Source organism: Garra rufa, chromosome 14 (genome assembly GCF_049309525.1).
Source record: "Garra rufa chromosome 14, GarRuf1.0, whole genome shotgun sequence".
In the NCBI taxonomy this organism is placed as follows: Eukaryota; Metazoa; Chordata; class Actinopteri; order Cypriniformes; family Cyprinidae; genus Garra; species Garra rufa.
In genome coordinates this window covers 19,638,522-19,650,995 of record NC_133374.1, presented here as the reverse complement: position 1 = coordinate 19,650,995, position 12,474 = coordinate 19,638,522, and the positions used below count along the sequence as shown (strand labels likewise).

Genomic DNA, 12,474 nt, shown 5'->3' with positions numbered 1-12,474 from the left:
TGCTGTTGCACCCGACTTGACACCGTTTAAGAAACAGTAGAGACACACAAACAGCTTTTTCAGTCAAAGAAGAGAACTAGAACTACAGCACGTGATGCACTAAAAGACTTCCACTGCTGTTCAATATTAAAGCAATTAAGGAAGCTACATCTATTTTAGGTGAAAGGATTGGTGTCAGACTAAAAAACATTCTGTTACTTTTTTTAGTTAAACGTTTATCCCCAGTTTAATGTGCAAACCAAAGCAACTAAAAGTAACCCATGTAGGTTGATCTTCCTGAAAAACGTCAATACTGTGGCATATTCAACACTACTGTGTTTGTTTGAGCAGTCTGACATGGCAACACTGACTCAATCAATGACTTGAGTTTTGGGGGTGGGACTACTTTTTTGTCTGACTGTTGGAAAACATTTAATGAAAATAAAATTAATATATACACTGAAATTGAAAAGGTTGGGGTCAGTAACATTTTTGAACATCTTTGCTCACAAAGGCTGCATTTATGTGATCAAAAATACAATAAAAACAGTAATATTGTGAAATATTAGTACAACTTAAAACAACTGTTTTGTATTTTTTTATATTTTAAAATGTAATTTATCTCTGTGGTGGCAAAGCAAAATTTCAGCATCATTACTTCAGTTTGCAGTGTCACATAATTCTTTAGAAATTATTCTAATATGCTAATTTGCTACTAAAAAAAAACACTTATTATTATCAATGTTGAATATTTTTGTAAAAACAAAAATTCTGGATTCTTTGATTAATATAAAGTTCAAAAGAACAGCATCTTTTTAAAATAAAATCTTCATCACTTTTATTAAATGATTATTAAAAGCGTCTTCGTTGAATGGAAGTGTTAATTTCTTACTGACAAAATATATATATATATATATATATATATATATCTCCGTTCAGAGGTTTGGGATCAGCAAGATTTTTAATGTTTTTTTTAAAGACGTTTCTTATGCTTATCAAGGCTGCATTTATTTGATCAAAAATCCAGAAGAAAAAAAAAAACAATATTGTGAAATATTATTTTAATGTAAAATAACTGTTTTTTGTGTGAATATATTTTAAAATGTAATTTATTCTAGTTATGCAAAGCTGATTTTTTAGCAAACAAAAGAATTGATTTAAAATAGAAATCTTTTTTTTTTAAGTTTGTGGTCAACAATTTTTTATTCTTTTTTTTTTTAAGGAAATTAATACTTTTATTCAGCAAGGTTGTGTTAAATTGATAAAAAAGTGATAGTAAAGACTTATATTGTTAGAAAAGATTTATATTTTGAATAAATGCTGTTCTTTTGAACCTGTTATTCATCTAACAATCACAGGTTCCAAAAAATATTAAGCAGCACAACTGTTGCTAATAAAAGTAATAAATCAGTATATTAGAATGATTTCTGAAGGATCATGTGACACTGAAGACTGGAGAAATGGCTGATGAAAATTCTGCTTTGCATCGCAGGAATAAATTATATTTTAAAATATATTACAATAGAAAATCATTATTTTAAACTGTAATAATATTTCACAATATTACTATGTTTTCAATATTTTTGACCAATTAAATGCAGCCTTGATGAGCATAAGAAAATTCTTTAAAGAAACATTAAAAATCTTTACTTTTTGAATGGCAGTATATATATATAGAGAGAGAGGGAGAGAGGGAGAGAGAGATCAAAATAGAGCTGCAAAGCGATTAGTCGCAATTAATCAATCTAAAATAAAAGTTTGTTTGCATACTATATGTGTACTGTGTAGATTTATTATGTATATATAAATACACATATTAAGGAAAATATGTTTACATATAAATACAATACATAAAAATATTTTTTTAAATATATACATATGTGTGTGTATTTATATATGCATAATAAATATACACAGTTGCATATATAGTATGCAAACATAAAATTCTATTTTGAATCAATTAATTCCAACTAATCATTTTGCAACTCTAGATCAAAAACTGATTTTGGTTTCATTTCGTTCAACCATGTTACCTACACTAAAACAGTATAAATCGCATTACCACTGAATTCACCTGATAAACTCTTGGGCTTTGCTCGGCTAAAGTGCTTTTAGATATTAGCTCACTGTTGTGGGGTTGAAGGAGAATTATCCCGATCAGCGGTTTTATGGTTAATCCAAGTCAAGTCACTCCAAAAGCTATCTGTACGTCCCTTACATTACTGCCTTTATTATTCCAACTAACTACTCGCCTAATGTTACATATAATGACCCAAATTGGTCAAAAACCTTAAAAAAATAAATAAAATACAACCAATATAACACTGAAGAAAACTCATTAGGCACCTTCATTTCCGCCAATCAAAATATCAAAAAATGAATCACTGGGCAACCTAATGCTACCATTTAAAAACAATCCTCTTAACGCCCAGGGCAGTAAAGAGATCACAGGTATACAAAGTGCCCTAGATACAGGTGTGTGTGTGTGTGTGTGTGTGTGTGCGTCTGGCACGTCATGAATCTTATTAGGGTGAAAAGCCGGACAGCATCAAATCATGTGCACTCAGAGGATAATGAGACTTTTAAGACAGGCATTCTTATCGCGTGTGTGTCAGCAAAGGGGGTGGTGAAAGTTCTCCGAGCTAATCTCAGCCAATCACAGCACAGCAATCCACCCCCACCAGTCACCACTATGCTATTCGAACAGAGCACGCTTCCTCCTGCTGAAAAGAGGCACGGGGGGTGGATGTCTAGTTCCTATGGAACCAAACAACCAATTACCAGAATACACAAGGAAGCACAATACACATGAACCAGCAAGACTTTCATGTGAAATGTGACTGTTCCTTCCATTAAAATACACTTGTTTCCTGACAATGACTGGAGCTGTGTTAATAGCTGACCAATGACACTCTATGGATATCTTTAAGTAAAAGAGAGAAAAAAAACACCTCTCACGTGCATAAATGCGTAGTGAGGTTTCACTTTTCTTTAAATACTTCTGATTGTGGCTTATGAGCAGAAAATAGAAGCCCTTGAGTGTTTCTTTACATAATTTCCCAGGACAGCACCTGATTGTCTGAAGTATTTTGGTAGATACGCATTTAACAGCTATAGAGGGCAAAGGTGTAACTGCACACAGGAAATGACTGTCCAGCAGTGTGCAATGCAATTTACAGCCCAGCATTACAAACCGCTGTCTGAATGCTTTTACAGAGTCACATGCTGAGTAGAATTACAGTAAGCTGTGGTGAAACATACAGAAGTAAAACTGATCGTGAAGATTTCTATCGCAAGCTTTGACTGGAGTAAAATACATGTCAGTAGAAAAATAATGAGAATATACACTACCAGTCAAAAGTTTGTGAACAGTAAGATTTTGGTTTTTTAAACAAGCTTCCTTTTCAAGCCTGCATTTATTTGATGCAAAATACAGCAAAATCATTTAAAATAACTGCTTTCTATTTGAATGTATTTTAAAATGTAATTTATTTCTGTGATCAAAGCTGAATTTTCAGCATCAATACTCCAGTCTTCAGTGTCACATGATCTTTCATAAATCATTCTAATATGCTGATTTGCTGTTCAAGACACAATTTGTATTATTATTATCAATATTTAAAACATTGAGACATTTTTCAGGATTCTCTGATGAATAGAAAGATCCAAAGATCAGCATTTATCTGAAAATTTTTTAAAAGCTTTTGTAACATTATACACTGCACCATTCAAGCTTGGAGTCAGTATAATTAACTTTTTTTTTTTTTTAATAATACTTTTATTTTGTATGGAGGCTTTAAATTGAACAAAATTGACGATAAAGACATTTATAATGTTACAAAACATTTCTATTTTAAAAAAATGCTGTTCTTCTGAACTTTCTATTTATCAAAGAAACCAGAAAAAAATCTACTCATCTGTTTTCAACATAATAATAAATGTTTTTTTGAGCAGCAAATCAGAATATTAGAATGATTTCTAAAGGATTGTGTGACTGGAGTAATGATGCTAAAAATTTAGCTTTGAAATCACAGGAATAAATTACATTTTAAAATATATTTAAATAGAAAAGTTATTTTAAAAAGTATTTTTTTTAATAGCTGTACTTTGGACAAAATAAATGCAGGCTTGGTGAGCAGAAGAGACTTCTTTATAAAACATTAAGAATGTAATGACTGGTAGTGTATATGATATATTAACCAAAAAATATAAAAAACAGCTAAAGATGCTAAATAAAATAAAAATATAATATCCCAGTCATACAAAAAAATGTGATACATTTGAATTCAATCAGCAACAACAACAACAATTAGGCATTAAGTTATGATGTATATAAAAGTATAAAATTTGCAAAAATAATAATAATAATATTCACGTCAACTTAATTCATTATGAAATAAGTGTGATTATCTATATGAATAGAACTGCCTCCTATTATTAATATAACAATGTGATGAAAACAATTACAGTGTTCAATTGCTAAACAAAATATTGTATGCGTTTATCGTTCCTTTTATACTCACAAAATATTGTACGTATTTATTGTTTCCTTTATTCAACTTGCTAATTATATTCATGAATAGTTGATTCATTGTTATATCAATATCTCAACTGATCTGATTGTCAACTGAACAAACTCCTCATGTAAATCCTTCCCGAGAATGCCATTCTTCCACTATTGTTTGTTAGAGCCCCACGATGATCCAAAACTGCAGGAGTGTGTTATATAATTGCAGTACATTTTGGAAAAGCAAGCAGGGGGTTACTGTCCTACTTTCCCTCTGGTTGTAAACCCCCTCCCTGCACAGAGGAGCAGCGCCTGGCGCGCACATGGAGGGAAGGGGGAGGGCTATGTCCACGCGGATCTTACTCGAGGGCGTGGTTATGTCAGACACGTCACCAAAGCGCTTATGGGGCGTGGCCAAGGCGTCACGTCACCGAGGCGATTCAGAAAGCGCCTGTGGTCGCATGCAGCGCGGGAGAGAAAACAATAGTGTGAAATAAATAAACCACACGCTATTGCGCTACAAACACTGTACGAAAATAAAACTAAACACTATATCCAGTCATTTCTACAAAGAGGGTGCAAACAAGAGCCGAGTAATGTGATACGCGGGTCATTATGTAAAGCGCAACTGAAGTGGCATTCGCGCACGTACTTGTAAGCCACCGCCCTTAAAAGCAAGCAGGTATGTTTTCCTACATCGACACACTGTGACTGCAATGAAGTATTCACGAATTGAAAGCAGGTGAACTTACATTCTCTGCATTTTACTTACAATGCTGCTACTATCCGGAAAACACCAATTTACTACATTAGAAAGTAAACGTAAGCATACTATACTGCAGGCTTATTATAACAAGATAGCATTTCAAGCCTGATTCCCAGTATCACGTAACCTGTGACTGACATCCAGTGCAACATTGTCTCATTTCAACCGGCTACTAGTTACATTACAGAACAACACTGCTTTATTAAAGCCACCCTCAGCCTGTCACAAAGGCTTGCGTCCCCAATTTTTCCCTTTCTTACCACGTGCTTTCTGTTGTTGCAGGGCTTGCAATTCCAAAAACTTCGCCGCTTCTAAAAGCGTCTCGATACTCATCTCTGTGTCTTGTTATGGTCCAAAAACGGGAAAGAAAATGAATTAAAAAAGCTAAATAGACCGATTCAAATGCTTCTGCTCGGGATCCAATCTTCTCGTCTATAAAAAAAATAATAAAATAAAAGGAAAGACGTGACTGGATCCCCCTTGAAGTCACTCTTCCACGCACGTAGAGGAGTCACAACAAGATGGCGGGTTATTCAGTCAACATATCTGGCCATTGTACAGACAGTTTGGCTCCGCCCCCTAAACCAAAGCCCCGCCCCGCGCATGCTGGTCTTTCAAAACACGGAGGTGGCCGCGCTTTAACACTCGGGTGTATTCGACGAATTACGATAAAACACAAACCCACACAGGGTAAGTAAACCGTGTAAAACTACGTTAATTCTACACTGGTTAAAAAGCCTAAGCAGAACGTTTAAAAAAACAAACGTCAAATCCAGGTTTTGCGCAATACACCTACATATGACACGCCTCTGGCTTATTAATAAAACATGAGATTAGAGCAGCCAATAGGAAAGCAGGCACACAAGGCATGGTATCTGCTCACATGGGTGTCATTCTGCGCCTTCTACACGCCAAGTAAAAACGAAAATGCAACCTGCAGGTCGGCCTGCGGTGCTGTTTGTGATTGAGTCACTTACCGTTCAAACAGACAGTGAGTATCGATAAACAGTTCACAGCGACATTAAAGAGCACTGTCACTATGATTTAGCTGTTATCAAAACACAATTTCTGTGACAAACATCCAAATCATTTGTGTAATCTAATATTTATTCATGTATACTACCAGTCAAAAGATTTTGAACTGTAAGATTTTTTGTTTTTTGAAGTCTCTTCTGCTCACCAAGCCTGCATTTATTTGATCCAAAATACAGCAAAAATAGTATTGTGAAATATTCATACTATTTACAATAACTGCTTTCAGCATCATTACTCCAGTCGTTAGTGTCACATGATCCTTCAGAAATCATTCTAATGTTCTGATTTGCTCTTCAAGAAACATTGTTTTATTTATTTTTGGTAAAGAAATTAATACTTTTATTAACAAGGATGCTTTAAATTGATCAAAAATTATAATAAAGACATTAGTTACAAAAGATTTCTATTTCAGATAAATGCTGTTCTTCTGAACTTTCTATTCATCGAAGAAACCTGAAAAAATTCTACTCATCTGTTTTCAACATAATAGTAATAATAAAAGTTTTTTTGAGCAGCAAATCAGAATATTAGAATGATTTCTGAAGGGGAAAAAATAATTTGTGGATTCATTCATGCATCTTTGAAGTTGGCATAAAATGAGAATTCACTATTTTTTCTAAATGCATATTACAGATCCATCTGTAACATCCACACGTTTCATTTTTAGCAAACATTTTGATCTCATGATGTCTAATTGATATAAAATTTATTTTAAATTAAATTTGATAAATTGATTTAAAGTTTTATAAAACTTCGAAGGAATGCAAAATGTTTCTAACCCAAAGCATATTGTTCAGTAGAAAATTAAGTAAAAAATATTATTATTAATGTTAATAATAATAATAATTACTGTTATTATCAGAATAAATTATTATTATTATTAATGTTAGTTAATAATAATAATTTTTAAATAAAATAATAATAGCAAATTATTATTTATTTATTATTGTTAACCAACATAATAACAACATAACATTTATTTGGAGAAAGAAATTATAGAAATGAATACTCTTGTTTTTTGAGCAGCAAATCAGAATAATAGAATGATGTTTGAAGGATCATGTGACTGGAGTAATGCTAAAAATTCAATGCAATTTGAAATCACATGAATACATTTCATTTTAAAATATATTAAAATAGAAAACAGGTATTTTAAAAAGTAAAAATATTACAAAATTGTACTGTTTTTATGCTGTACTTTGGACCAAATAAATGCAGGCTTGGTGAGCAGAAGAAAAAACATTTAAAATCTTACTGTTCAAAAACTTTTGACTGGTAGTTTATGTATTATACATTTGACTAAAGGTTATTTGCCTCTTACACTACTACATATAAACACTAATTCATAAAAATGAACCATTTTCTGTCACCAAAGATATGCAACTTTCTATAGAAATATATCTTTATGGCAGTAAATGTATGCCATAAATGTCCTTATGTGTTTATTAATTAACAATTATTAAAACTATTGATAACAAAAATAGTTAAAACATGTATTTAAATGTTTTTTTTGTTATTATAAAAAAATAAACGCAAAAGCACTCAAGAAAGCCAAAACATTTTTTTTTTTAAATATTTAATTTTTTAAATAAAACTTCTGAAAAATGCATTTTTTTAAATAAATGTAATCCAAAGCATATTGTTCAGTAGAAAATTACCGTTTATGGCAGTAAACACTAGTTCACTCTGCTGCCCTATTTAACCCGAGATCCTATTAAAGTACCACTGAATCTTTCCTTGCTGCCATGATACATGTGCTGACTGAATAAAGGGTGAGTCATGTGACAGTATCCATGGTAACCGGTGAGACAGTGTACTGCAGGACAGTAGGGAGTCTTGAAGAAAAGGAGAGAGTAGCAGAGATGGAGAAAAGGGTCTGGTGACACAGAGAGGACAGAAATTTTGAATGTTGCAATGCATTAATTGATGTCTTTTGAAGACTTTTCTGCTCATCAAGGCTGCATTTATTTGATTCAAATTTTTTTGAAAAACAGTAATATTGTGAAATATTTTTGCAATTTAAAATAGTGGTTTTCTATGTTAATATACTTTAAAATAGAATTTATTCCTCTGATGCAAAGCTGAATTTTCAGCATCATTACTCCAGTCTTCAGTGTTATATGATCCTTTAGAAATCATTCTAATATGCTGATTTATATTAGAATGTTTTTTTTTTCATTGATGAATAAAACATTAAAAAGAACAGCATTTATTTTAATTTAGAACATATTCAAATTACATAGACATTTCCAGAAATGTGGAAAAAAGTCTAGTAACCTTTCGCCACTGTTTCTGAACTTTTTCTGCCGTTGACTTTTTAAAGAGCTATTGCACACGTATTCAAACCAATGTATCTGATTTCATCCAAAGGGAAAACATTACAAGAACAGCGGAAAATTTCTGTTCGCGTCTCTCTGATAGAAGAAACAGCCTTCCACAAGAACCCAAAATCCTGTTGCTTTGTGGTTGGGCCGCTATGCACATGTCAAGTCATTCTTCATTTCCTTTTAATCTCTTGAAAAGGTCAAAGCAAAGGGTAAACAAACACTCTCATAAACCTGCTTCACCCTCAGACTTTCATATGACTCTCACATGCAAGGAAACGGTGAATAAACTCCTGCTTTAACTTAAGAAGCTGCTCCCGGGGCAATTAGAGTAGGAGCTTGTTTACCCTGGGAAAGCTTCACGTGACTCCCGGCGCACGTTATCTGCTCGTGGTCCTCTCTGCTGCTGCTACCGCTTCCTGTTATGAAGGCCTGCTCCTCGCAGGACGTTTACACTAACTCAAACTTCCTGTGAAATTACCAAAAAGCATTCCAGAGACAGGAAATGCAAAGGAAGACATCCTGTTACTGGGTTATTTGGCTTTCCAGATATTTTATGTCTAAGGAATATGTGTTGACAATCTTTGACCAGGATTTGTAAAAGCAGGAAGCTATTGCTGGGTTTGAATTAGTTCAATTCAGGATCAAAAGTTACTATTAACTAATAAAAAAAAGTTTAAAAATGTATTTAAATAATATATTTTTTATTATATAAAAATTACATGCAAAAGCGTAAGAGAAAGCCAAAACATTTATCATATTTTTATATTTTATAAAACTTATGAGAAATGTATTTTTTAAATAAATCTAATCTAAAGCATATAGTTTAGTAAAAAATTGTGTAGTTTAAAAAAAAATCATCATTTTTTCTAAATGCATATTTAGAATATGGTCTCACTGTGAACAATTAATTCATACGTTTCATTTTTAGCTACATTTTTTTACCTTAAAATGTCTAATTGATTTAAAATTGAAAATAATAAAATGATTTAAATTTTTATAAAACTTCTGAGAAATGCAAAATGTTTTTTTGAAAAAATCTAATCCAAAGCATATTGTTCATCAGAAAATTACGTAAAGTAAAAAAAAAATAAAATCTAAACAGTGGATCCATTAATATCTTTAAACTTAGCATTAAAAATATTCACGTTTTTATTATTATTATTGTTATTATTAATGTTATTATTAATAATTAATAATAATAACAAATAGATTATTATTAATAATGTTAGTTATTAATAATCATTAAAGTAAAATAACGTATTATTATTTAATTATTTACCCACATAAAATAACAATAAAATAATATTAATACTCATTATTATTAGTAGTAGTCTTAGAACTAGTATTATTGTTAATAATAATAATGGCTGTTGTTATTATCAGAAAAGATTATTATTATTTAATAATAATTATTAAATAATAATGATAATACGCATATTATTATTATTGTTGATAATAATAATGGCTGTTATTATTAGAATTGATTATTATTAATGTTAGTTAATAATTATTATTAAATAAAGTAGTAACTATTTATTTATTATTTTATTATTTAACTTTTATTTATTTAACTGACTTATCAGAATTATCAGATTATTATTATTTATTAACCAACATAAAGTATTTTGTTAATTATTTAATAATGACAATACTCATATTATTAACAATAATAATAGCTGTTATAGATTATTATTAATGTTAGTTAATAATTATATAATTAAATATCTACTATTATTATTATTATATTATTTATTTATTTATTAACCAATATAAAATAACAAGTTTTTTATTTTGTTAATTATTTAATAACAACAATGACAATACATATCATTATTATTACTTTTATTATAAATAATAATAATGGCTGCTATTTTTATTATTATAGATTATGAATGTTAGTTAATAATAATTATTAAATATTTTTTTATTATAATAATATTAATAATAATAATAATAATAATAATAATAATAAACATAACTGTAAATAATCATAACAATAAGCAATTACTGTAGGTATTATCATTAATGGTAACTATATAATTTTTTATATTATTAATGTTATTAATAATAATAAATGCATATTACAGATCTTACTGTGAACAATTCATCAACGCATGTTTAATTTTAGCAAAAAAAAATTTTACCTCAATGTCTCAAAATGTCATTACCACATCATCTGATAAAAAAATCACTACTTCCATTTCATTGTGACCTTAAGAAAATTGTGATATTATTATAATTATATATAATTGCCAGGCATTAAAATCTACAGTAAAAATGTGAATAAAATAAAAATAGAAATGTAAATAAAATAAATAAGAACAACCTAAATAAAATTAATTTCTGTGCATTTAACCAAAGTGAAAAAACCACTAACAACAAAATTATTTAAAATATTTTATTACAAACGTAATAAAAATTCTGATCACAAGTCTGATCAGTTGCTAATAAAACATCTGTCAATGTAGAGTTTTGTTTATTTGGTGGCTTTTCCAGTTGTATGTGTTGAATCTGAAAGTGTTAGGTCGGTTTGGCTACCTGTCGAAAGAGAGTGTTCTTCAAGCAAGTGCAGAGCTGGTTCATCAGATCTTTATTCTGCCCTTCAACCCAATGCATCTCCACCACCACATCCTTCTCTTCCTCCTTCACGTTCACCAGGCACTTGAAGAGAAAGTGCTGGACCGTCTCTGGGTTTTGAGGACCGCCAACGACCACCTCCTTTGGTTCAGTGGGGGACTCCATCGGGACGTCGTCACTTTTCTCTGGGTCTTGCTGCTCATCCTTCTTCTCCCCGTTGCTGCTCTCTGCTGTTGGAGCGTCTGTGTCGGGGACAGATGGAGCGGAGGCATCTGTGCTGTAGGTGGAGGTGGGCTGTGCTCTAGGGAGCTCTCGGAGATGTCGTCCTTGTTCTCGTCTCTTCTGCCGCGTGTGGATCCAGGTGTTCTCCACTGCTGTCAGGAAGAGGCTGAGCTCGGCCTCTCCACAAGGAACCCGCTTATGAAGTATCTGAAGATGAGAAGTTTCATGTTGAACACTTCTATCAGCCACTGTCCCCATATTAAAGCTACAATAAATACCTTTGAGTTTTTGTTCATTATTTTTTAATAATAATAACAATAAACATAACCTAATAGTATCTTATTAGTAGTTATTAATAATGTCAATTATTTAATAATAATAATCATAACAACAATAATCATAACCTAAAATAATAACGTAACAATGACTGTTGTTACTGTAATTAATGGTATTATTATTATTATTATTAATCTATGCTAATAACAACATACATTATTATTACTATTAATAACTATTTATTAAATTAGTATTTAAGTATTATTATTATTATTAACGAACAATATATTTGAATTATTCAATAATAATAATAATAAAAATAATATGATTAATGTTAGTTAATCTATTATTATATTTGTTATTTAATCATTGTATTACTATTATTGGTTAACTATTTATCATTAAAGCATTAAGTTAATAAATTATTATTATTATTTTTTATTATTAACTAACATTAAAGTATGTTTAAGTTTTATTTGTTATTTAATAATAATAATAATAATAATTATTATTATTATTATTAATGTCAGTTAATAATAAACTATTATTAATTATTATTACTTATTCAATTATTATTGTACCCCTTTATTATTTAATAATAACTTTATTATTAAATTATTATTTAATTATTACATTATTAGTAGTAATACTATTAATTTAGTATTATTAATCATAAAATTACCAGTTTTATTAAGTTAATTATTCAATAATAACAATGATTAATGTTAGTTAAAAAAGTAATAATAACAATTAATTATCATTATTATTATTGTTGTTTAACTAGT

At 30.1% G+C, this 12,474-nt stretch overlaps 1 protein-coding gene across 1 annotated transcript in view; it reads right to left on the bottom strand.

Annotated features, from left to right (window-relative positions):
* Positions 1 to 10,998: 10,998 nt before the first annotated feature.
* Positions 10,999 to 12,474, bottom strand: part of mettl16 (methyltransferase 16, N6-methyladenosine) — a 45,596-nt gene continuing 44,120 nt past the window's right edge. Inside the window, exon 10 of the mRNA XM_073818141.1 lies at positions 10,999 to 11,620. Within this exon, the coding sequence (XP_073674242.1) occupies positions 11,135 to 11,620 (486 nt within the window). The 3' untranslated portion in view covers positions 10,999 to 11,134. The remainder of the gene's footprint in view (positions 11,621 to 12,474) is intronic.